The sequence below is a fragment of the Girardinichthys multiradiatus genome, chromosome 14 (assembly GCF_021462225.1).
Source record: "Girardinichthys multiradiatus isolate DD_20200921_A chromosome 14, DD_fGirMul_XY1, whole genome shotgun sequence".
Classification (NCBI taxonomy): Eukaryota; Metazoa; Chordata; class Actinopteri; order Cyprinodontiformes; family Goodeidae; genus Girardinichthys; species Girardinichthys multiradiatus.
Genome location: NC_061807.1, coordinates 22,524,712 through 22,548,277, shown reverse-complemented (window position 1 = coordinate 22,548,277; position 23,566 = coordinate 22,524,712). Strand labels below are relative to the sequence as shown.

At 43.6% G+C, this 23,566-nt stretch overlaps 2 protein-coding genes and 1 long non-coding RNA gene across 5 annotated transcripts in view; 1 reads left to right on the top strand and 2 right to left on the bottom strand.

Annotated features, from left to right (window-relative positions):
- The window catches only part of kcnip4a (potassium voltage-gated channel interacting protein 4a), a 205,081-nt gene extending 204,490 nt beyond the window's left edge, over window positions 1–591 (bottom strand). Inside the window, exon 1 of one of the 2 annotated variants that reach the window (XM_047385324.1) lies at window positions 382–591. In XM_047385324.1, coding sequence (XP_047241280.1) covers window positions 382–442 — 61 coding nt within the window. In that variant the 5' untranslated portion in view covers window positions 443–591. The remainder of the gene's footprint in view (window positions 1–381) is intronic. The other variant, XM_047385319.1, reaches the window with a different exon arrangement.
- LOC124880285 lies at window positions 390–20,487 on the top strand. Its single transcript, XR_007041285.1, has 2 exons — window positions 390–512; window positions 20,161–20,487. It is a non-coding gene; the product is annotated as an uncharacterized LOC124880285 (long non-coding RNA).
- Window positions 20,488–20,691: 204 nt separating this feature from the next.
- adgra3 (adhesion G protein-coupled receptor A3) overlaps window positions 20,692–23,566 on the bottom strand; it is a 38,612-nt gene continuing 35,737 nt past the window's right edge. For both annotated transcript variants that reach the window (XM_047385318.1, XM_047385317.1), the window contains exon 19: window positions 20,692–22,187. In XM_047385318.1, coding sequence (XP_047241274.1) covers window positions 20,753–22,187 — 1,435 coding nt within the window. In that variant the 3' untranslated portion in view covers window positions 20,692–20,752. The remainder of the gene's footprint in view (window positions 22,188–23,566) is intronic.

The window sequence follows — 23,566 nt, the reverse complement described above, 5'->3', positions numbered from 1 at the left end:
GAACCATTTCCCATTTCTTTCTCAAGAGAAGGCAGAAGTCGGCAAATGACAAAGCTGACTGAAAAAGGAAGAGAGCAACAGAAATTTAGGAAGTACCTAAACCTAAGCCAAAAATAAACAAATAGGTCACTTTAATATTGCCTTTTGGAGAGGTAAAAAAGAAAAAAAAAAAGGAAAAGAAAACTTATCAATAAAATTAAAATAGGTTTTTATTAGTTTCAGGAGAAAGTTACCTACAAATTACCTACATCCCCACAATGACTCTTCTTACACAGTTGGCAATATTAAAGTGATGTTTATGTCACCAGCAGCTGCATGCATAGAGCCAGTAGATAATTTAAAAATATGAGTCACCATAGTACCGGTGAAAGAGTGTCCTACCAGTTGATGAAACAGCAGCATCCACACGGGCAGAAACTGTCACCACTCTCTTTGCATCCATTCCCGTTTCCAGAGAGGAGAGGAACCGAAATGTTTGTTCTGAAGACAGAGGAGCTTTAACCGAGCTGAAAGTGAGTAAGCGGATGGGAGCCGAGGACTTGCTGCTCGTTTTTAACTCGCAAGTTTCGTTGAGGGGCGCGTGCTCGTGCACGCCGGGTGATGATAAATGATGACGTTGACGTCGGTCGGACCGCAGGTTCGCGTTCTCCGTCGTCTTAACAGTGGTGGAAGACGTTGTAAAACCACCTTTAACCGTAATTACAGGTGCAAGCGATCTATGTCTCCCTGAGATTTATGAACCATTCACATTTATTTGCAATATAGCTCAAGCTCAGTCTGTTTCGATGGAGACATCAGTTTTCACTTACTGCCACATATTCTCAAATTTAGGTTTAAGGTCTGGACTTTGATTGGGCCAACGCATGAATATTATTTGATCTAAACATTGCCATATTGACTTAAATCGTTCAAAGTAGTACTGGCTGGCTAGAAATGCTTTAAAACTAAAAATGCCAAAACTAACACACAACACAACAACGAACGTAACATGCATTATTTTGTTAAAATTAGAAAAGTTGTCAGACTTTAGTAGAATGTGTTCTATTGTCTTGCTCTGGTCTAGAATAAATATTTATTCTATTATTGGCAACAAGAACCGACAAGGATCACTCTCTTTTCAAAACCCTTAAAAATCTGATAAATAAAAGACAAATCGTTTCTGTACCTAACGTTTTCAGTTTTAAACATTTCAATTTGTCTGCATCGTTTTTAGAAAGGTCTTGTACCAGGAAAAATCTTGCCCTTAAAAACTTTTGATTCAAAAAATGTCCACCCGCATTAACCATCTGGGGCTGCATAAAATCATTCTCGAGACATCAAATGGCCCGTGGGCCGCGCCCTGGACACCCCTGATCGAAATCATTTCATTGTACCTCTGACTGTGGGTTCAGAGTAGCTGCATTGCTGGAAGAGGAACCTCCTTTCGATCCATGCATCTTCCCATCAGCTCTCAAGTTATCTGCCCCTGTATAAGAATAGTACCCCCACAGCATGATGCTGCCACTAATATGTTTCAACATGGGCGTGTTGTGTTCAGGGTGATGTGCAGTACTAGTTTTCTGCCACACTCTTTTCATATTGAGATCATGGCAGTGCTTCTTGAGTGTAATTGGAATCGTGTTATAGACCTATTTTAAAGATCTCCAGAACATTATACCTGACCCCTCTGCTGTGTTTAGTGGTCACGGGTTTGCACTGTTTACAAATTATGTGACTTCTAAAGGCCTTTGGTTGCACTTGATTTAATTTAGTGGTATTGGAGCAAAGGTTGCTGGATAGAAATGCACACCATGCTTTTTATTATGTGTGATAAAAAACATGTATGAATGTTCTTCTACACCACAAAAAAGCATCATGTAAAGTCTGAAAAATATTATTGAAGATTTAAAAATACTTTCCCAGAAACGTCTATAAATCTTTTCCATGACTAAAAGATTTATATTTACCGTCCGCTTTGAACTCATATGTTCTTCAGTAACCTTTGGCCACAATGTTCTGCATGTATTACTGCACAGTGCTCAAACTGTCCTAAGCAGTTCTATCCATTGCTATGAACACACATATCTGTTGCAGTGTTGTTTAGTCTGGCATGCCGCAGGCTGCATTACAATTTAAAAATTCTCAAATCGTGCTTCTGGGTCCACCAAGGGGGGCTTTAAACTGTGTTTTCATCCTAAACTTTTAATTATATGAGGGTTACATAATTCTGCACCAAACAATTCCTCTGGATGCTGCCTATTAAAGAGGAGATACTGCACAACAGTTGCTACAGATCAGGTACAGTCTGGGCTTAGTAATCTCACCTGCTGTCAGGTTTTTCTCCTGTATATGCACACAAACAGTGTTACAACCAGTGAATTACATAAGCAGACGGAAAGAAGACTTAATATCCGCGCAAAACAGCAAAGTATAAAACATTACTATAGAAAGACAAGCCAGGCGTGCATCTTAGTAAATCAGCTGTCAGCTGCTGTCATGATCAAAACATTTTCAAGAACACTGCACATATGCGTCTTAGCAGGCAAAACAGCAAATGCAAATGTTTGTTCAACTCTCTTTCCCCAGAGATCCAGAAATAATAGAGGTTTCTGTCAGACTGTGAAACACACTCAGTTTGTGTAAACACAATGGACAGCTTTGGACCAATCATGAAACGGGAAGCTATTTTTTCAGCAGATCCAACTGGAAACGGCTGACGTTTCTAAGAAAAAAAACACTTTACCTTCATTCTAATCTTGCTTTGAAGTGTGTATCTGCAAGTAATTTTTAGACATATTTATTTCTGGAATTTGCCCTCTCTGATATGCAGACTATAAGTGATTGTTTCAAATAATCAAACAGGAATTTGAGTATATTTACAACAAAAATGGATTAACAGAAAACAAACACAGTCCAGGGGCTTTCTGAAATAGAGTGGTAAAATTATTTATTTGATCCCCTAGTAAATAGGAAAATTTGCTCACTTATAAGGAAACAAACAGCTTCTTCCAAATGCTTTCTCTTTAGCCTCTTCTTTGGTAACTTGGTGGTAACTCTGATCATAGTGGGGGTAATAAATCTAAATAAATAAATGTTTTTGTTTTTTAATTTGTGAAAAACCAGTTTTTCACAGATTTAGCTTTTACTAGCTAATATATCAAATACCAAACTTTTCAAGAAACCAGTAAAAATGAGCATATATTTATTTTCTTTCAAATAGGACTTTGGACAACTAAACAACAGTCCAGTTCTTTTTCTCCTTAGCCCAGTTATGGCGCTTCTGACATTGTCTCTGATTCAAGAGTAGAGTGATACAAGGAATGAGACATTTTTAACCCATGTGTGAAATTGTCTGTATGTGGTGGCTCTTGATGTGCTGACTCCATCCTCAGTCTACTTGTGAAGCTCATTCAGACTCTTGAATAATTTTGGCCTGACAACCATCTGAAGGCTGTGGTTATCCCTGTTGCTGGTGCACCTTTGCCTACTAAACTCTTTCCTTCCATTGAACGTTCTAAAAATGTGTTTGTAAGCAGGACTCTGTGAACAACCGGCTTCTTTAGCAATGAGCTTTTCTGGTTATCTGTGCATCTGTCAAGTCAGCAGTCCTCCCCGTGATTGTGTGGACCATGATTTGGCCACTACATAGCATTCATACATTAAATATGTTGAAATATGTTTTAATTGGTCCTATGTAATATCTAATTTTCTGAGATACTGAATATTTGGTTTTCATTGTGACAAAAGTCATTGAACGTTTTTTATATTTCAAATTTAAACTTTTTTCATTTAACAACAAACATGTCAGATGAGATGGCCTAATTCTAACAGACAGCTTTCAGTTCGTTAGATGTGTGTTTGTGTCAATGAGGGATACTGACGCTGTGTGCAGTTGTCGCTTGTATTTCTGTTGAAATGGATATAAATATCTGAGCACCTGGACAGTAAAATGAAGCCAAATTTGCCCAGACAGGCTGGCACAGGTTGAATAATAGCAATATGAGGACATTAATGAGGGCAAATGGAGATGAGAGATTAGCAGATGGCTCATGTCATAATTACAAGGCAGTGTGTGCATTTATGTCACTCTTACGCTTGAAAGTGAACTTTAGTGGAGTTGAAAACATCTCCTATTTAGGCCAAGTGAAAATTTGGAGCTTATTTTTGTAGTGAAATCCTTTTTTTGGCCATCCCACTGTAAACAATTTGCATTTGAAATGACCTGGACTCTACAGTCTCACACCAGCATGACTCTGATCTAATGACCATACTAGAAGCGCCTCCACCGCCTCCTGCGAGATCACCAAATGAGCATCTATTTCTGTCCTCATCTGTGATGGTGCCCGAAGTTTAATCATGATGTATTTGGGTTTGCACAAGGTCTCTGCAGTGTATTTAATGAGGTGACAGTGCTGATATTAGCATGAATTGCTTCAATTCATCACAGAGCACAGATAAAATAAGAACACAAATGGTTTTATGAAAACTTTGAAGGAAAAATTGTCCAGGACTAGATTAGAGAGAAGGCCATGATAAGGTGATTTTACGGTCGGGCATGATGGATGATTGGAGGAGCCACCACAATTTACACGCGAAGCTTGGAAGATTCCATTCCTCAACATTGCACTTACAGGCAGCTTTCTTGCTAACAAGTCCTTAATCAGCCTGAATGAAATCAGACAAGATGGTTAAAGTCTTAATCTCATGAGGGCTTACAGTTGAGTATGACCATAGAAGTCATTCATACTGTCATAATATAGCGACCATCCTACACAAGTAAAAAGAATGTACACCCTCCTTGATTTCTAGGATTTTACATACCAGGGCATAACAGGTTCTGAAATGATTTAAATCACTTAACCTGATTTAATATTGTCATTATTCATTAAATAAAAGAAAAGACAAAATGAATGGACTGTGTGTGAAAAACTATGTACATCCTCTCTGCTTTCATACAATTTAAGCAGACTAATTAGTGTTCTGGAGCATTAGTGCAATGCTGGCGGTCAATCTGAGAAAGGCTATAAAATTATTTCCAACAATTTGAAGTCCATAGTTGTGAAGTAAGAAAGATTATTCACATGTGCAAAACATTTACGATCTTCCTAGAGGTGGACATCCCAGCAAATACAGCCTTGACTGCAGTGGTCAAGAAACTGCAAAACAGTAAAACAAAGGCTATGTCTTAGCCTCAACAGGCCTCAGATAGCATGTAAAAGGTTAAGGAAAATGAAAGTTCAGATAGAAAAAGACCCAACAAGTATGGAAGAGTTAACAGGAGAAAGCCTTTTCTTACTGAAAAGAATATAGCAGCACAACTTAGGTCCGCAAAGCTGTTTCTGAACAAACTGCAAGCCTTCTGAAAAAAACTTCTGTTGGTCAGATCAGACCAAGGTAGAGATTTTTTGTTATATTATATTATATTATAGTATAGTATATTATATTATATTATATTATATTATATTATATTATATTATTATATTATATTAATTTGCATAAGGCTATCAATACCATTGATCACCGCATTTTACTAAATAAATTGAAAATGTATGGCATTAGAGGAATACCACAGAGCTGGTTAGGGAGTAACTTGCAGAACAAAAGGCAGTTAATACAAACTGAGCCAAGGGAGTTTTCCTCATTTATAATAATTGGCTCATATTTTTCACCGCATGGCTGCACTTCTCCCGCTGAAAAACATCTCGCCGAGCTGATTACAGACGTGGAGAAAAAACACACGGACTCTTTCATCATAATACTGGGAGATTTTAACAGTGAAACGTCTCCCATGAACTCCCCAAATACAGACAGCATATTAAGTGTCCCACCAGAGACAAAAACACACTGGACCATTGTTACACAGCTTTAAAGGACTCATATCATGCTCTGGGTTTTTCGGATCATTCTCTTGTCCACCTCATCCCAACCTACAGACAGAGACTAAGAGCTTCCAAACCCAAGGTTCACACTGTTAAGAAGTGGACTGAGGAATCAAAGCAGATGCTACAGGCCTGCTTTGAATGCACAGACTGGACTGTTTTGGAAACCTCAGCCACTGACTTAAACCAACTAACTGATGTGGTGACATCATACATCAGTTTCTGTGAGGACATGTGTGTGCAGACCAAGACGTTCTGCACCTTTGGGAATAACAAGCCATGGTTTACTCCACACCTCAGGAATCTGCGCAAGGACAAGGAAGAAGCTCACAGCAGTGGAGATTGGGCGCGGTACAAGCAGGCCAGGAACAGACTAACAAAGGAGATCAAAGCAACCAAGAGAAGCTACATTGAGAAGCTTAAGAACAGCCTTTCTACTGGTGTTACCCCAGCTGTATGGACCGGTCTGAGAAACCTGACTGCGTACAGGAGCCCCCCCACCCATCCTGAACAGAGTCCTCGCCTGGCGAACCGTCTGAATGGCTTCTACTGCAGACATGACAAGAAGCCGTTCACGCCTCAAATCATCCTCTCCACATCCCATTCAGGAACAAATTCCTCCCATAAAGCAACCAACCACCTACCTTCAGATCCTCTGCCTGCACTAAAGATCTCCAAGGAAGATGTAAATAGGCTCTTTCAGCGCATGAATACAAAGAAAGCTGGATGACCTGATAACGTCTCCCCATCATGCCTGAAAGCCTGTACAAATCAACTCGCTCCAATCTTCACCCGGATCTTCAACAAATCACTGGAGAAATGTGAGGTCCCCTTCTGCTTCAAATGATCCACCATCATCCCGGTACCCAAGAAGCCCTAACGTCTGTGGTCATGAAATCCTTTGAGCGGCTGGTGTTGAAGCACCTGAAAGACATCACAGGCCCCCTGCTGGAGCCCCTGCAGTTTGCTTACCGAGCAAACAGGTCGGCAGATGATGCTGTCAACTTAGGCCTACACTTCATCCTGCAACACCACGACTGTCCAGGGACGTACGCCAGGATCCTGTTTGTAGACTTCAGCTCAGCCTTCAACACCATCATACCAGACATCCTCCACCAGAAGCTCACCCAGCTCAACGTCCCAGCCTCCACCTGTCAGTGGATCAACAACTTCCTGACGGACCGACAGCAGCAGTTGAGACTGGGGAGCATCTTCTCCCGAACCAGATCAATAAGTACTGGTGTCCCCCAGGGGTGTGTTCTATCCCCACTACTCTTCTCCTTGTACACAAATGACCATCCGTGAAACTCCTGAAGTTTGTAGATGACACCACTGTCATTGAATTGAATTCAATTCAGTTTTATTTATATAGTGCCAATTCACAACACATGTTGTCTCATGGCACTTCACAACAGTCAGGTACATACATTCCAATTAATCCTAATCATTGAACAGTGCAGTCAGAGTTAGTTATTTATTCAAATTGGATAAAACATTTTTCTGTCTAAGGAAACCCAGCAGATTGCATCCAGTCAGTGACTTGCAGCATTCCCTCCTCCTGGATGAGCATGTAGAGACAGTGGACAGTCACTGGCGTTGACTTTGCAGCAATCCCTCATACTGAGCATGCATGTAGCGACAGTGGAGAGGAAAAACTCCCTTTTAAAGGAGGAAGAAACCTCCAGCAGAACCAGGCTCAGTGTGAGCGGCCATCTGCCACGACTGACTGGGGGTTTGAGAGAAAGAACAGAGCAGAGACACAAAGAGAACAAAGAAGCACTGATCCAGGAGTACTTTCTATGGGAAGGAGAAGTAAATGTTAGTGGATGTAGCTCCTTTAGTTGTTTCACCTAGAAAGAAAGAACAGATAAACTCTGAGCCAGTTTTCAAGGTTAGAGTCTGAAAAAGAGCACATATAATTAGTTACAGTAAAGCTCAGTCAATCGCCATGTCTAGGAGAGAGAAAGGGTTAAACACTAAAAGACAGGGCCATGTGGATCATCGGTAGAGGGTGAGCATTAAGTTGTTGCCAGCAAAAGCTCGGACGATGCCCCTCTCCAGAAAGGTGTCACAGGTAGACACAGAGTCAGGCCAGGTGTAGCTTCTAGGAAGAGAAAAGAGAGAACAAAGTTAAAAGCTGAAATAACAGCAAATAATGCAAAATTGGAGAGTAGTGTGAGAATGTACCAAAGAGGGTGAAAGTGGTCATTGTGTCCTCCAACAGCCTAAGCCTATAGCAGCATAACTACACAGATAGTTTCAGTTCAGATCAGAATCAGAATCAGAAAAGCTTTATTGCCAAATACGTTTTTGGACATACAAGGAATTTGTTTTGGCGTAGTCAGTGCAATACAATACAAATTTAAAAAAGTATAAACATATCTACAATATAATATAAATATATGTGCACAGATTGTTTAGTTAAACGGCGCTTATTTACAAAGGCACCCCACAAAGGGTCCCTCTGATGGTCATTGTTATACTAAAAACCACAAGGATTGGGATACCTCTCTCTGTCAGAATGATTATAACCATTGGAAAAGAGAAGGGGTCATACAGGTAGCATAAATGGAGGGTGTGTTTGCACCTCAACCATAATTGAGCCGGTTTAGGCTAAACCTGACTCCCCCTTACTCCATCCAACAGGGAGGGAGGAAGGCTCCCTCGCTGATAAACTAAGCCACTCTAACTATAAGCATTATCAAAAAGGAAAGTTTTAAGCCTAGCCTTAAAAGTAGACAGGGTGTCTGCCTCACGGACTAAAACTGGGAGCTGGTTCCACAGGAGAGGAGCCTGATAACTAAAGGAATTGGATTGATCTGGACTGATCCAGGACGGTGATGAGTCTGCATACAGACAGGAGGTGGATCGGCTGATACACCGGTGTAGTCAGAACTACCTTGAACTAAACCCACTCAAGACTGTGGAAATAGTGGTGCACCTCCGGAAAACACCACCCCCATACACCCCCCTCACCATCCTCAACAACACCGTGTCAGCTGTGGACCACTTCAGGTTCCTAGGAACCACCATCTCTGAGGACCTGAGATGGTCTTCATACATAGACACTGTTCGGAAGAAGGCCCAGCAGAGACAGTACTTCCTGAGGCAACTCAAGACGTGGCCCTGACTGCAACAAATAATCAGGTCTGCAGAGAGAATAATCAGGGCTGACCTTCCCTCCATCCAGGACTTATACAGGTCTAGGGTCAAGAAAAGAGCTGCAAAAATCTCTGCAGACCCCACACACCCTGCACATAAACTGTTTAGAGTTTTACCTTCAGGCCGCCGCTACAGAGCACTGTTTACTAAAACCAGCCGCCACAGAGACAATTTCTTCCCCCAGGCTGTTTCTCTGTTGAACATTCAATAAAGTACAAAACAACAGCATACAGATGTTGCAAATGCACCTTTTTATTTATATATGTGTATATTTGTATATTGTATATATGTATATTCATTAATGCAACAAACAAGACAGAGATGCTCATCATGACTATAATTTAAGAGGAACTAATAAATTATATCAGCCAAAAGTAAGGTAACATTAAAGTCGATGTGTCTTTTGATGAAGCGAGTTCTATTATGGAACAACCTTGCAGAAGAGATAAAAACATCTAAAGACCTTGCTTAATTTAAAATAGGTTTAAAAAACGTGATGAGGAAGTACTTGGAGGAAAGTGGTTGAACTCCTTATAGACGAGTATATTAAATGCATCCGTGTACAGGCACATGCACACCGTGTGTGGGTTCCTGGGTAAGGGTGATGCACAGCTTCACAATTTATCATTAATAAAACATATTAGTATATATCTCTGGAAATACTGGTTTCCGGTCATTTGTATGGGATGTGCATATGGTGGTGTATTTCACATATACAGGGGTTGGACAATGAAACTGAAACACCTGGTTTTACAATAATTTATTAGTATGGTGTAGGGCCTCCTTTTGCGGCCAATACAACATCAATTCGTCTTGGGAATGACATATACAAGTCCTGCACAGTGGTCAGAGGGATTTTAAGCCATTCTTCTTGCAGGATAGTGGCCAGGTCACTACGTGATACTGGTGGAGGAAAATGTTTCCTGACTCGCTCCTCCAAAACACTCCAAAGTGGCTCAATAATATTTAGATCTGGTGACTGTGCAGGCCATGGGAGACGTTCAACGTCACTTTCATGTTCATTAAACCAATCTTTCACCAGTCTTGCTGTGTGTATTGGTGCATTGTCATCCTGATACACGGCACCACCTTCAGGATACAATGTTTGAACCATTGGATGCACATGGTCCTCAAGAATGGTTCGGTAGTCCTTGGCAGTGATGCCCCCATCTAGCACAAGTATTGGGCCAAGGGAATGCCATGATATGGCAGGCCAAACCATCACTGATCCACCCCCATGCTTCACTTTGGGCATGCAACAGTCTGGGTGGTATGCTTCTTTGGGGCTTCTCCACACCGTAACTCTCCCGGATGTGGGGAAAACAGTAAAGGTGGACTCATAAGAGAACAATACATGTTTCACATTGTCCACAGCCCAAGATTTGCGCTCCTTGCACCATTGAAACCAACGTTTGGCATTGGCATGAGAGACCAAAGGTTTGGCTATAGCAGCCCGGCCGTGTATATTGACCCTGTGGAGCTCCCGACGGACAGTTCTGGTGGAAACAGGAGAGTTGAGGTGCACATTTAATTCTGCTGTGATTTGGGCAGCCGTGGTTTTATGTTTTTTGGATTCAATCCGGGGTAGCACCCGAACATCCCTTTCAGACAGCTTCCTCTTGCGTCCACAGTTAATCCTGTTGGATGTGGTTCGTCTTTCTTGGTGGTATGCTGACATTACCCTGGATACCGTGGCTCTTGATACATCACAAAGACTTGCTGTCTTGGTCACAGATGCGCCAGCAAGACGTGCACCAACAATTTGTCCTCTTTTGAACTCTGATATGTCTCCCATAATGTTATGTGCATTTTAATATTTTGAGCAAAACTGTGCTCTTACCCTGCTAATTGAACCTTCACACTCTGCTTTTACTGGTGCAATGTGCAATGAATGAAGACTGGCTACCAGGCTGGTCCAATTTAGCCATGAAACCTCCCACACTAAAATGACAGGTGTTTCAGTTTCATTGTCCAACCCCTGTATATTGTCAATGTATAGTATGTATATGAGGGGAGAGATGTTGAGATGTAGGATTAGAGTGTGTTTGGGCCTGTTTTTGTTTGTGTTGATTGTCAGTGTGAAAACCTGTATTGTTGTATTGTGTTTTGCTTATGTGGTAAGTTGTGTGGAGTTGGGGGTTGGAACCCTATAAGCATAGCTTCTTCTCCATCCCCTTTTCAAATCATATGTATCAAATGTTTAGTTACAGAGAACTGCTATATGTTTTGTACAGTTGAGGTTAGATGGAAATATTTTTAGAGTCTGGTTAAGACCAGAGGACTTTCATTATATCCGGATATGTCAAATCTTAGAGTTAAAGGATGTGTACTTTCTTTATAGAGTTAAGGTTTATCTCATTTCATTGCCTCTGAAATACAAAACAATGGTTTTGAGAAAAATCTTTAAAGATTTAAAAATAAATCTTTAAAAATTTGCAATCAGTTAAGCACACATAACACACAAATCGTCTCGTCTCGTCGTCTTCCGCTTATCCGGGACCGGGTCGCGGGGGCAGCAGAATCAGCAGAGACGCCCAGACGTCCCTCTCCCCAGACACCTCCTCCAGCTCCTCCGGGTGGAGCCCAAGGCGTTCCCAGGCCAGCCGAGAGACATAGTCCCTCCAGCGTGTCCTTGGCCGTCCCCTGGGCCTCCTCCCGGTGGGACATGCCTGGAACACCTCCCGAGGAAGGCGTCCAGGAGGCATCCGGTATAGATGCCCGAGCCACCTCAACTGGCTCCTCTCGATGTGGAGGAGCAGCGGCTCTACTCTAAGCCCCTCCCGGATGGCCGAGCTCCTCACCATATCTCTAAGGGAGTGCCTGGCCACCCTACGGAGGAAGCTCATTTCAGCCGCTTGTATCCGGGATCTCGTTCTTTCGGTCATGACCCAAAGTTCATGGCCATAGGTGAGGGTAGGAACGTAGACCGACCGGTAAATTGAGAGCTTTGCTTTTCGGCTCAGCTCTCTCTTCACCACAACAGACTGGCACAGTGCCCCCATTACTGCGGCAGCCGCACCAATCCGTCTGTTGATCTCCCGCTCCATTTTTCCCTCACTCGTGAACAAGACCCCGAGATACTTAAACTCCTCCACTTGAGGCAGGAACTCTCCTCCAACCAGAAGAGGACAAGCCACCCTTTTCCGGTCGAGTACCATGGCCTCGGACTTGGAGGAGCTGATCTTCATCCCAGCCGCTTCACACTCGGCTGCGAACCGCCCCAGCGCATGCTGTAGGTCTTGGCTAGAGGGGGCCAGCAGGACCACGTCATCTGCAAAAAGAAGAGACGAAATCCACTGGTCCCCAAACCAGATCCCCTCCGGCCCTTGGCTGCGTCTAGAAATCCTGTCCATAAAAGTTATGAACAGGACCGGTGACAAAGGGCAGCCGTGCTGGAGTCCAACGTGCACCGGGAACAGGTCCGACTTAGTGGCGGCAATGCGGACCAAACTCCTGCTCCACTCGTACAGGGACCGGATGGCCCCTAATAAAGGGCCCCTGATTCCATACTCCTGGAGCACCCCCCACAGGACATCACGAGGGACACAGTCTAATGCTTTCTCCAGGTCCACAAAACACATGTGAACCGGTTGGGCAAACTCCCATGAACCCTCGAGCACCCTGTAGAGGGTATAGAGCTGGTCCAGTGTTCCACGGCCGGGACGAAAACCACACTGCTCCTCCTGAAACCAAGGTTCGACTATCGGCCGGACTCTCCTCTCCAATACCCTGGCGTAGGCCTTACCAGGGAGGCTGAGGAGTGTGATCCCCCTGTAGTTGGAACACACCCTCCGGTCACCCTTCTTATGAAGGGGGACCACCACCCCAGTCTGCCAGTCCAGAGGCACTGTCCCCCACGCAATGTTGAAGAGGCGTGTCAACCATGACAACCCATCAACATCCAGAGACTTGAGGTACTCAGGGCAGATCTCATCCACCCCCAAAGCCTTGCCACCGCGGAGCTTTTTAACCACCTCGGTGACTTCAGCCTGGGTGATGAAAGAGTCCAGCCCCGAGTCCCCAGCCTCTGTTTCCACCACGGAATGCGTGATGGCAGGATTGAGGAGATCCTCGAAGTACTCCTTCCACCTTCCGATAATGTCCTCAGTTGAGGTCAGCAGCCTCCCACCCCCATTATAAACAGTGTTGGCGAAGCACTGCTTCCCCCTTCTGAGGCGCCGGACGGTTTGCCAGAATCGCTTCGAGGGCAACCGGTAGTCCTTCTCCATGGCCTCACCGAACTCCTCCAAGATCGGAGTTTTTGCCTCTGCCACAGCCCGGGCCGCAGCACGCCTGGCCTCACAGTACCCGTCAGCCGCCTCAGGAGTCCCATAAGCCAACCACAGCCGATAGGACTCCTTCTTTAGCTTGACAGCGTCCCTTACTGCCGGTGTCCACCACCGGGTTCTGGGATTGCCGCCGCGGCATCCGGGGATCGGGCCGCTGAGGTCTCCACCTTCGTCCGCCACCCAATCCTCTTTGCACCGGTCCCTCACGGTTCCCCCTGCAGATGGTGGGCCCACTGGGGGATGGCCTCACGTCTCTCTTTCGGGCTTGGCCCGGCCGGGTCCCGCGAGGAGCGACCCTGCCACCAGGCGCTCTCCAGCGAGTCCCGACCCCAGGCCTGGCTCCAGGGTGGGAACCCGGCTCCGCCGTACCCGGCGACATCACGTGCCTCGATATTTTTGTCCTCATGAGGGATTCTTGAGCCGCTCTTTGTCTGACACGTCACCTAGAGCCTGTTTGCCATGGGAGACCCTAGCAGGGGCATTTAGGCCCCAGACAACATAGCCTCTAGGATCATTTGAGCACTCAAACCCCTCCACCACGTTAAGGTGGCGGTTCAAGGAGGGGAAATTATTATTATCATCATAAAACACAAATATGATATGTAAACCTAGGGTGTGTGCTGTGAAGGTTCTCTATTCATGAATACTTTTCCAATCAAATGCTCCTTAGCACCAGCAGTAGAAAAATAACCCTTTCAATCAATATTAATATCAGAATGGTTGTATTTCACACTTTCCCTGCCTTCAGTCTAAAAAAAGCACTTGGAGGTCTGATGAAATGAGCAGCATGACTTTGGTTTGCAAAGCTGCATCTAAATAAACAAAGTTTCTAGACAATAAGCTTTGAACAGATGAGACCAATGTATATATATATGCATGTTGGTCATTACAACCAGATCCATGTCTGGAGAAAACCAAAAACCACATTTCAGCTTAAACACCTCACATGTGCTGTCAAGCATGGGGATGGAGGTATTATGATTTGGCTTGTTTTGAAGAAGAATTCTGCAAGAAAGCAAATTTCTGAAAGTAAAACTCATAGTACAGAGATTGTTTACACAAAGTAAAATATTTCAAGCCTTTATTTCTTATACTTATGATTATGACTTACAGATAATGGAAAAAACTAAATTCAGTGTCTCAGAAAATTAGAATTTTGAGAAAATGTCATAGCATATTAATAAGTTGAGTGGAAGGAAAGTGTCTGTCAGATACAGGTGTACCAGCAAAGAGGATAATTGTAGCCTTGAGAGAATTGTCATGCTAAATCCATGCAAATTTCAGGGAGCTTCACAAGGAGTTGACCGAGACTGGAGTCAGCACATCAAGAGCGACCACATACCGACGAATCCCACTCATGGGTTAAAAATGTCTCATTCCTTGTATCACGCTACTCCTGAATCAGAGACAATGTCAGAAGCGCCTTACCTGGGCTAAGGAGAAAAAGAACTGGACAGTTGCTCAAAGTCCAACGTCCTCTTTCAGATAAGTCAGTCAGTGATAATTTGGGGTGCCATGTCATCTGCTGGTGTTGGTCCACTGTGATTTCTGAAGTCCACAGTCATCGCAGCCATCTACAAAAAGATTTTGTAACACGTAATGCTTCACTGTGCTGAAAATCTTTATGGAGATGGTGATTTAATTTTTCAGCAGGACTTGGCACCAGCGTACACTGACAAAGGTACCAAAAGTTGGTTCAATGAACATGGTATCACTGTACTTGAATGGCCAGCAAGCTGGCCTGACCTGGACCCAATAGAGAATCTATGGAGTATTGTCAAAAGGAAGACGAGAGACACCAGACCCAACAACGCAGATGAACTGAAGGCTGGCATCAAAACAACTTAGGCTTCCATTACACCTACACAGTGCCACAGGCTGATCACCTCCATGCCATGCCACACTGATGCAGTAATTTATGCAAAAGAAGGCCCAACCAAGTATTGAACACTTGGAAATGAGCATAATTTTCATTAGCAGGGCATTTTTATTTTTATTTTTAAAGATATTGTTTTGGCGCTAGTGGCCTTTATTTTTTCCATTTTTGACAGTAGGTAGACAGGAAAGAGGGGTAGAGAGAGGGGGAGACATTTGGTAAATGTCGCCAGGTCCGGGACTCGAACCCGGGACAGCCGCCATTCAAGGACTGTAGCCTCTATATATGGTCGCGCGCTTAACCCCTACACCATCAGCACCGCGCCGGGCATTTTTTAAAATATCCTTTTTTTTCATTCTATGTAAACCATAATCATTAAAATTACAAATATTTCACTCTATGTGTAATGAATCTGTATAATATGAGTTTAGCTTTCTGAACAGAGTAACGAAGCATATTAAACTTTTTCACGACGTTCTGTTTTGAGATGTACTTCAACAGTCTTTAAATGTTCATACTCATATATGTGTTCTTTTTTTTATTCTTTAAATGCTTCCAAGTCCCATCAGGAGGAAGATTTTGGGAATAATTGTATTTCACAATGTTCCCGTCCCTATTTTAAGACATACAAAACAAGTTTGAAGTCAGATATAAATATATGTTTTAAGTTTTGTGGTAAAATGTTTGAAAAAGCCGTTGCATAATTTGCAAATAAGCTCTCCTCCATGTGAAAACTCACCAATTATCTCAGCAGACGGTTGCTTAAAAGTCCACAAACCCTGAAAGCTAATTAAAGCTTTACTCTTTTTTTCTCTCCTTAACACACATGCAGTTCAAAATAGTTTGGATCTCCTGGAGATACAGAGCTCGCTAGGGAGATGGCTCTATGGTCTTACTTGCATAGGTTTGCTTCCACAACAGAGACAGATGTTTCCTCTAAACACCGTGAGCAGCAACTGGAAAATCCAAAAGAAAGCAGGTGATTTTATTCATCTCTGTGCTTTTAAACGGAGCTGATATCACACTTGGTCTACAGAGTTGAAAAGTACAGGCAACAAGGGGGCGGCTGTGACCTTTCCAACTTATTTCAGTAAAATGTATTTACAAGCCAATCTACCATCAATCAAAGTCCAAGTTTCCCAGTGGTTCTAAAGAAGACATTTTATAAGCCGATTTGTCTCGGAAGAGCTCTTTCCCCTTCTAAGCACAAACCCCTCAGGTTGTCATCCCCTCCTTGCTGTCAAGCCTTGGATGAACTCCACAGATGGCAGCGCTTCAGAATCCTGGCGAATATTTTAAAAATCGCTCTTTGGTGTCTAAAGGGAATTAACAAGGTTCTCCCTAATCAAGGCGCTAACTGTTCTTTTTATAATCTGAAAGTCTTATTTTGGCTTGTCACATCCCAGATGGCTGTACGATACATCTTTGCCAGATTGAAATATGTGTTTTATTAATGTGTCTTTAATGAAAAATTGAAGCTATAGCAGCTGTGACGAGTCTCTGCGTCTGGTGTGAGAAGAACTAGCAGTGGTGGCTGATATGTTCTCAAATGGGGTATCCAACAGGCTGACCTTTCGGCTTTAGGTTAAACGGGATCTGTAGTAGAATAAAGCTACATTGTTCTTGCACTTTTAGGGAGATTAATCCCTACAACTGTAGTTCTGGTCAGAAGTTTAATTCTCATCAGGTATTATTTCTACATACATTCTGTGCTTTTAGTGATGTATTTGTGTTTTTCTTTTCTTCTCTTTTTCTAAAGCAAAATAACACAAAAAATGGCAAGGAATTTTGAAAACAAGAACTGAGGGCACGAATTTGAATTTATTAGTTTTTCTCGAACTCACAAAAGCATTTGACCACTGTTTGATGGCAGAACTGGTACAACCCTTTTATATTGGTTGGTTTCCTGGCACAGACCCAGTCCTAGGCAGTCGGTTTTTCTACAGCGTTGAAGTCGAAGCTTGGGAAGATCAAAACCCGTTTTTCCATGCTTGGAATCTTAGTCCTGCAGGAACACCTACAGGTCCTTCTCAAAATATTAGCATATTGTGATAAAGTTCATTATTTTCCATAATGTCATGATGAAAATTTAACATTCATATATTTTAGATTCATTGCACACTAACTGAAATATTTCAGGTCTTTTATTGTCTTAATACGGATGATTTTGGCATACAGCTCATGAAAACCCAAAATTCCTATCTCACAAAATTAGCATATCATTAAAAGGGTCTCTAAACGAGCTATGAACCTAATCATCTGAATCAACGAGTTAACTCTAAACACCTGCAAAAGATTCCTGAGGCCTTTAAAACTCCCAGCCTGGTTCATCACTCAAAACCCCAATATGGGTAAGACTGCCGACCTGACTGCTGTCCAGAAGGCCACTATTGACACCCTCAAGCAAGAGGGTAAGACACAGAAAGAAATTTCTGAACGAATAGGCTGTTCCCAGAGTGCTGTATCAAGGCACCTCAGTGGGAAGTCTGTGGGAAGGAAAAAGTGTGGCAGAAAACGCTGCACAACGAGAAGAGGTGACCGGACCCTGAGGAAGATTGTGGAGAAGGGCCGATTCCAGACCTTGGGGGACCTGCGGAAGCAGTGGACTGAGTCTGGAGTAGAAACATCCAGAGCCACCGTGCACAGGCGTGTGCAGGAAATGGGCTACAGGTGCCGCATTCCCCAGACCTGGGCTACAGAGAAGCAGCACTGGACTGTTGTTCAGTGGTCCAAAGTACTTTTTTCGGATGAAAGCAAATTCTGCATGTCATTTGGAAATCAAGGTGCCAGAGTCTGGAGGAAGACTGAGGAGAAGGAAATGCCAAAATGCCAGAAGTCCAGTGTCAAGTACCCACAGTCAGTGATGGTCTGGGGTGCCGTGTCAGCTGCAGGTGTTGGTCCACTGTGTTTTATCAAGAGCAGGGTCAATGCAGCTAGCTATCAGGAGATTTTGGAGCACTTCATGCTTCCATCTGCTGAAAAGCTTTATGGAGATGAAGATTTCATTTTTCAGCACGACCTGGCACCTGCTCACAGTGCCAAAACCACTGGTTTACTGACCATGGTATCACTGTGCTCAATTGGCCTGCCAACTTGAACCCCATAGAGAATCTGTGGGATATTGTGAAGAGAACGTTGAGAGACTCAAGACCCAACACTCTGGATGAGCTAAAGGCCGCTATCGAAGCATCCTGGGCCTCCATAAGACCTCAGCAGTGCCACAAGCTGATTGCCTCCATGCCACGCCGCATTGAAGCAGTCATTTCTGCAAAAGGATTCCCGACCAAGTATTGAGTGCATAACTGTACATGATTATTTGAAGGTTGACGTTTTTTGTATTAAAAACACTTTTCTTTTATTGGTCGGATGAAATATGCTAATTTTGTGAGATAGGAATTTTGGGTTTTCATGAGCTGTATGCCAAAATCATCCATATTATGACAATAAAATACCTGAAATATTTCAGTTAGTGTGCAATGAATCTAAAATATATGAATGTTAAATTTTCTTCATTACATTATAGAAAATAATGAACTTTATCACAATATGCTAATATTTTGAGAAGGACCTGTAGATGTATCCACGTTTCAACCACCTAGCTGTTGATCTGAAGGGAAGTTGAAGGATTTTATCCCAGAGGTCTGCAATGTGCAACTCCAGAACCACATATGGTTCTTTAGGAGCATATTTGGCCAAACATTATAAAGACATTAGCTGTTCTGTTTTTTTATGCATTATATGTATAGGATTTCCTCAACAGAATGACACTAAGGGTCTTTTTTTAATTTATTGTAAAATTCTGTAGACCATCATAAGGCGCCAAACTTTGTTTTAACTAAACAGTAAAACTGTCATTTCTTACTGGAAAGTTTGTTTTCTTTGATCTAAAACCTAAAATGACAAATTGCGGTTCTGTAATTTCACCATAAAACAAGATTTTTTTTTTTTCAGATATTACTAAAAACTTAAAAGGTATGTATTTTCCAAGTCAGTTTGGTTTTGCAGCTCTATATAAAATGTATTCGGCAGAAGCAATGCAAAAATGGATCTTCGCATTGTAAAGGTGGTGAAACAAACCCACAGCATGATGCTGCCATCACTGTAGTTTACAGCTGTAACTCTGTGTGAAGACCTTACCTCAACTCTTATTTAAGCCTAACGGCAATCTTTCCAATCTATTTCTCCAAAAATCTTCAGCCATGTTTGGCTGAAAATTTAATTAAATGTCTGAATGCATCAATTTTGGTCCGCTTCACTGGGGGCAGAAACACTGGTGGTTATTGCTGTTTCCTTAACATAACAAATAAGAGTGACGGTTGGTTCATATGGTTGAAACACAGTCGTCTGTTAACACATGGTTTGAACTCCCTCTGTCTTGGACGGCCAGAACAAGCTGAATCCAGAACATTTATAACCACTGCACATGCTGCCATTAACAAGCATGCTAGTATCAGCATTATGCTGTCAAACCACATGTCACAATTGGTTTTGGAATAGTTAAATAAGCTGAGCATTAAGGTTCTGGCACTGATCTCAACCCATATTGAACATTAAACTCATGGGTCCATGCGAACAAAATGACCATCTTAGCTCAGATTATGCTATAGGTTGTGTAATCATTCCACTCTGGAAAACAGAACAGCTCAAATATAACATGAAAAGCCCAAAATCAATAATGCTTATGTCTATGATCGCTGCATGCAAACCTCTGACCAGAACTGGATATAAAAGTGATCCAGCATCACATTGAAATGAGCTGCTGTTTGGAACGGTAAATCAGGAACATGGCACTTCTACAGCACAAACGGATGCTAATCCCTTTCAAATGCTCTGCTGTGTCTGATTCGAGCTGTCAGCAATGTCAAGCAGAGCGAGTTGGACACAGGTTCAGCAGCCCGGCTGTGGGGGACGCTTGGAAGACGCTGAAGGAGAAGGAAGAACGACTCTTTTCTAATTATCCTCTTTTCCCCTGCAGCCTTTACTTGCCCCTGAGAGTCAGCTGTCAATCACATCCTTTGGGGGAAATCAGCTGGATCCCAGAACACACAGCGCGCTCATCAGATCTGTTCGTATGCAGGAAGAAAACACCTACGGATAGCCAGCGTCGCTGTTGGTTGCAATTAAAGTGCTGCATCGCTGCGGTGAGACGAACCTGAGGCCACCTGAAGGTCAGCGAGGAACCCAATTACCAGCTTGTCATGTCCTGATGGGAGAAAGGCACAAGAGCACCGAGTCCCTTCCCAGAGGCACAAAAGATGAATGTTTGTGGTATTGCAATAAAAAAAAACTTTAATTAGGTAAATGAAGCTTTGTTTTATTACTAATCCTGGGAGCAACAAGCATGAGGGTAAAGATATGCAGTCTCACAGACCTCTCAAATTAACAGTGTTGGATTGAAAGTTATAAAAATAGAACATTTACAAAAGCATATCTACAAGGACAGCTAAGTGGCAGCGTTCCTGCTAATTTCCTATATTTTCTCTGAAAGAAGCCAACATACAAGATATTTCACAGTTTAAAAGGCATGAGGGTTTTTATTTAGGCAGTTTTCAGGAGGGAAACTATTGCTACACAGTAGTTTCATGTTTCCACAGGCCTGTTGTTATGCAGGCACCGTCATCGTTCATTAAAGGCACTGCTTGTCCATTTTTTTTCAGTGTGCCGCCGTTTTGAGGGACCAGGTTGAGTCCGTACGACTTGCTGCTGTGGCTTTCTGGTTCCGAGCTGCCTGGCTGTCGTACAGCGTCTTTACTGGCAGCTGGTGATCCAGATGGAACCGCCTGCTCTGCCTCTATGCTCACAGCAGTCCCGTTTCCAAGCGGAGCACCGCTTCCTTTCTCGGAGAAGCGGGAGCGCCGAGGCAGGCTCGCGCTGTCGCTGCTGTCCTGCTGCAGCTGGCTCTGGTGGCGCTCCCTGTAGGCCATGTAAGCCGCGCGTCGGCTGTTGCGCGCGGCCATGTCGTAGTAATGGTGCCGCCTGTTGGGGGCGCTCTGCACGCTGCCCTCCACGCTTGTGGGAACATCGTAGGCGTACTCTCGCAGCACAGTCAGCCGACTGGCCCTGTGCGCTCGAGCTTTGTTCTTCTGATGCCTGCTCGTACTTCCGTTAGCTGCCGGATCGCTGATGTTGCTCAACGGGTGGAACTGCACCTCAACCGGTGCTACGTGCATTTTAATCTCGTTGTCTAATGAATGCTCAGTCAGACTGTTGTCTAGAACAGCGGTGCCATTGGCCGTCACAGGAGCTGAGGCGGCCTTGCACTGAGCCGCCTCTGCATGTAGGTTGGTCAGCTTGCTCCCATTGCCTGAGTTGCGCACACTTGGGGCGCTCCTGTTGGTGTAAGAAGAATCCGCGCTGCTCTGGCCACATTTTGTTGAATCCCCGTCAGCCTTATTATCAGACGTCACCGTTGACATCACAGCGATGCCCGTCTGAGGCAGAAGGACCTCCTCCTGTGCAGAGTAAGCTCGCCTTCCAGAGCAAAAAACCTGCAACCAAAATCGCCTCATATCCTGCCGGTTGACGCAGTGGTGTGCCACCATGAACACCCCGAGCGCCAGCGCAGTCAGGCCGAAGAGGCAGGTGAAAGCCATGTCAAAAGGATGGTCCTGTGATACAGCCATGGCACCAAACACCCAGAGGACCGAATACAGCCCTAAGGCCCCCACCGCCCCAATCAGCTGGGCGGAGAAGGTGTGTTCGTTCTCCAGGGCCGAGAGGGCCACAGCGTGGGCGGCGGATGCCACGGAGGACGACGCCTCATTGGGCTGAGGCTGCACGGGGAGGGGGTTAGAGTTGCTGCTGGGACCCTCTGGCCCGGCCTCGCTGCTGACTGAAGCCAGATGTTGCTGCTCTTCGCTAGATTCCTTCAGCTCATAGCGCCGCTCAGGGTGTCGGCGCAGCTGCAGCAGGATACTGAGGAAGTACATACAGTCCACGAAGATGATGAATCCTGCTGGTCCGTAGAAGGCACCGATGCTTGGCTCCCATGCCATCCAGCAACTAAAAGATGAAGAGACAGGCAAGACTGTTCATTCATAAGCACTCCTCAGACATTGGTCAATCTCTTTTACTTTTTAAATGGATTTTAGTTTTCTGTAAATTTAAAATAATGCAATGCATGTCTGAGGATAAACACTACAGATTACTTAGAAACATAATCATAGCATATGGATCACATCAATCTAAAAATCCCTGTGAAAAAGTTCAGCATCTCATTCTTTGCAGTAATTTTCCTGTTACGTTTTATGACAAGAGCTGAAATTATTTTGTGTCCAATAAATTAATTAAACCCCAAAGACTCCGGGACAGATTTCTAAATCAGTCAGCTTTGGTGCCGGATCTGAACAGCTGCGACTACACGGAGCAGAGGCTTGTTTCCTGGATGCACATGTTAACAGAACTCTGGCGAATAACGATGCAGTCTTGGTAGTTTTAAGCGGTTCCTCATTAAAACGCTGATGTCCAGATTCACACGTGTACAAAATTGTCGGTACCCCTCTGTTAATGAACGAAAAACCCACAATGGTCACCGAAATAACTTAAAACTGATAAAAGTAATAATGAATAAAAATGTACTGAAAATCAACCAATGAAAATCCGACGTTGCTTTTGAATTAAAATTAAAATAATGAAAAAGGCCTGGAAAAAATAGATTTTAGCTGTAACTCAATGTTTCGTTGCACAACCTTTGAGGCAATCGCTGCAATCCAACGATTTATTTGTGTAACTGTCAAGGAGACTTCTGCACCTCTCAGCAGGTATTATGACCCACTCCTTCTGAGCAAACTGCCCTTCAAACAACATGTCTTCCAGACAACATGTTTCGGTTCCTTCCGGAGATGTTTAATAGGATTTAGATCAGGGCTCATAGAAGGGACCCTCAGAAAAGTCCAATGTTCTGCTCTTAGCCATTCTTGGGGTGTTTTTGGATGTGAGTTTTGGGTCATTATCCTGTTGGAAGACCCATGACCTGCGACTGAGACCAAGGTTTCTGCCACTAGGCAGCACATTTCTCTCCAGAATGCCTTGATAGTCTTCAAATTTGATCGACACCCTGTGCTAGATAAAGTCCCAGAACAGAACCAAGCCTCCTCCATGTATCACAGTACAGGCAGAGTTTTTTTCTTGGTATGCTTCATTTTTACGTCTGTGAACATAGAGCTGAGGTGCCTTCTCAAAAATCTCCAGTTTTGTTTGATCTAAAACTGTTGTACCTTGACCTTGGAGTTCACCTTTAATTTCTTTGGAGGTTGTTCTGGGCTCTTTTGGTTACCATTCGTATGTCACTGGAACATCAAGCTGCTGGGAGATGGCCTTATAACCTTTACCTTGAACATGCTCCTCTATAATGTTCTCCTGAGACAACGCTCTCCTTCACT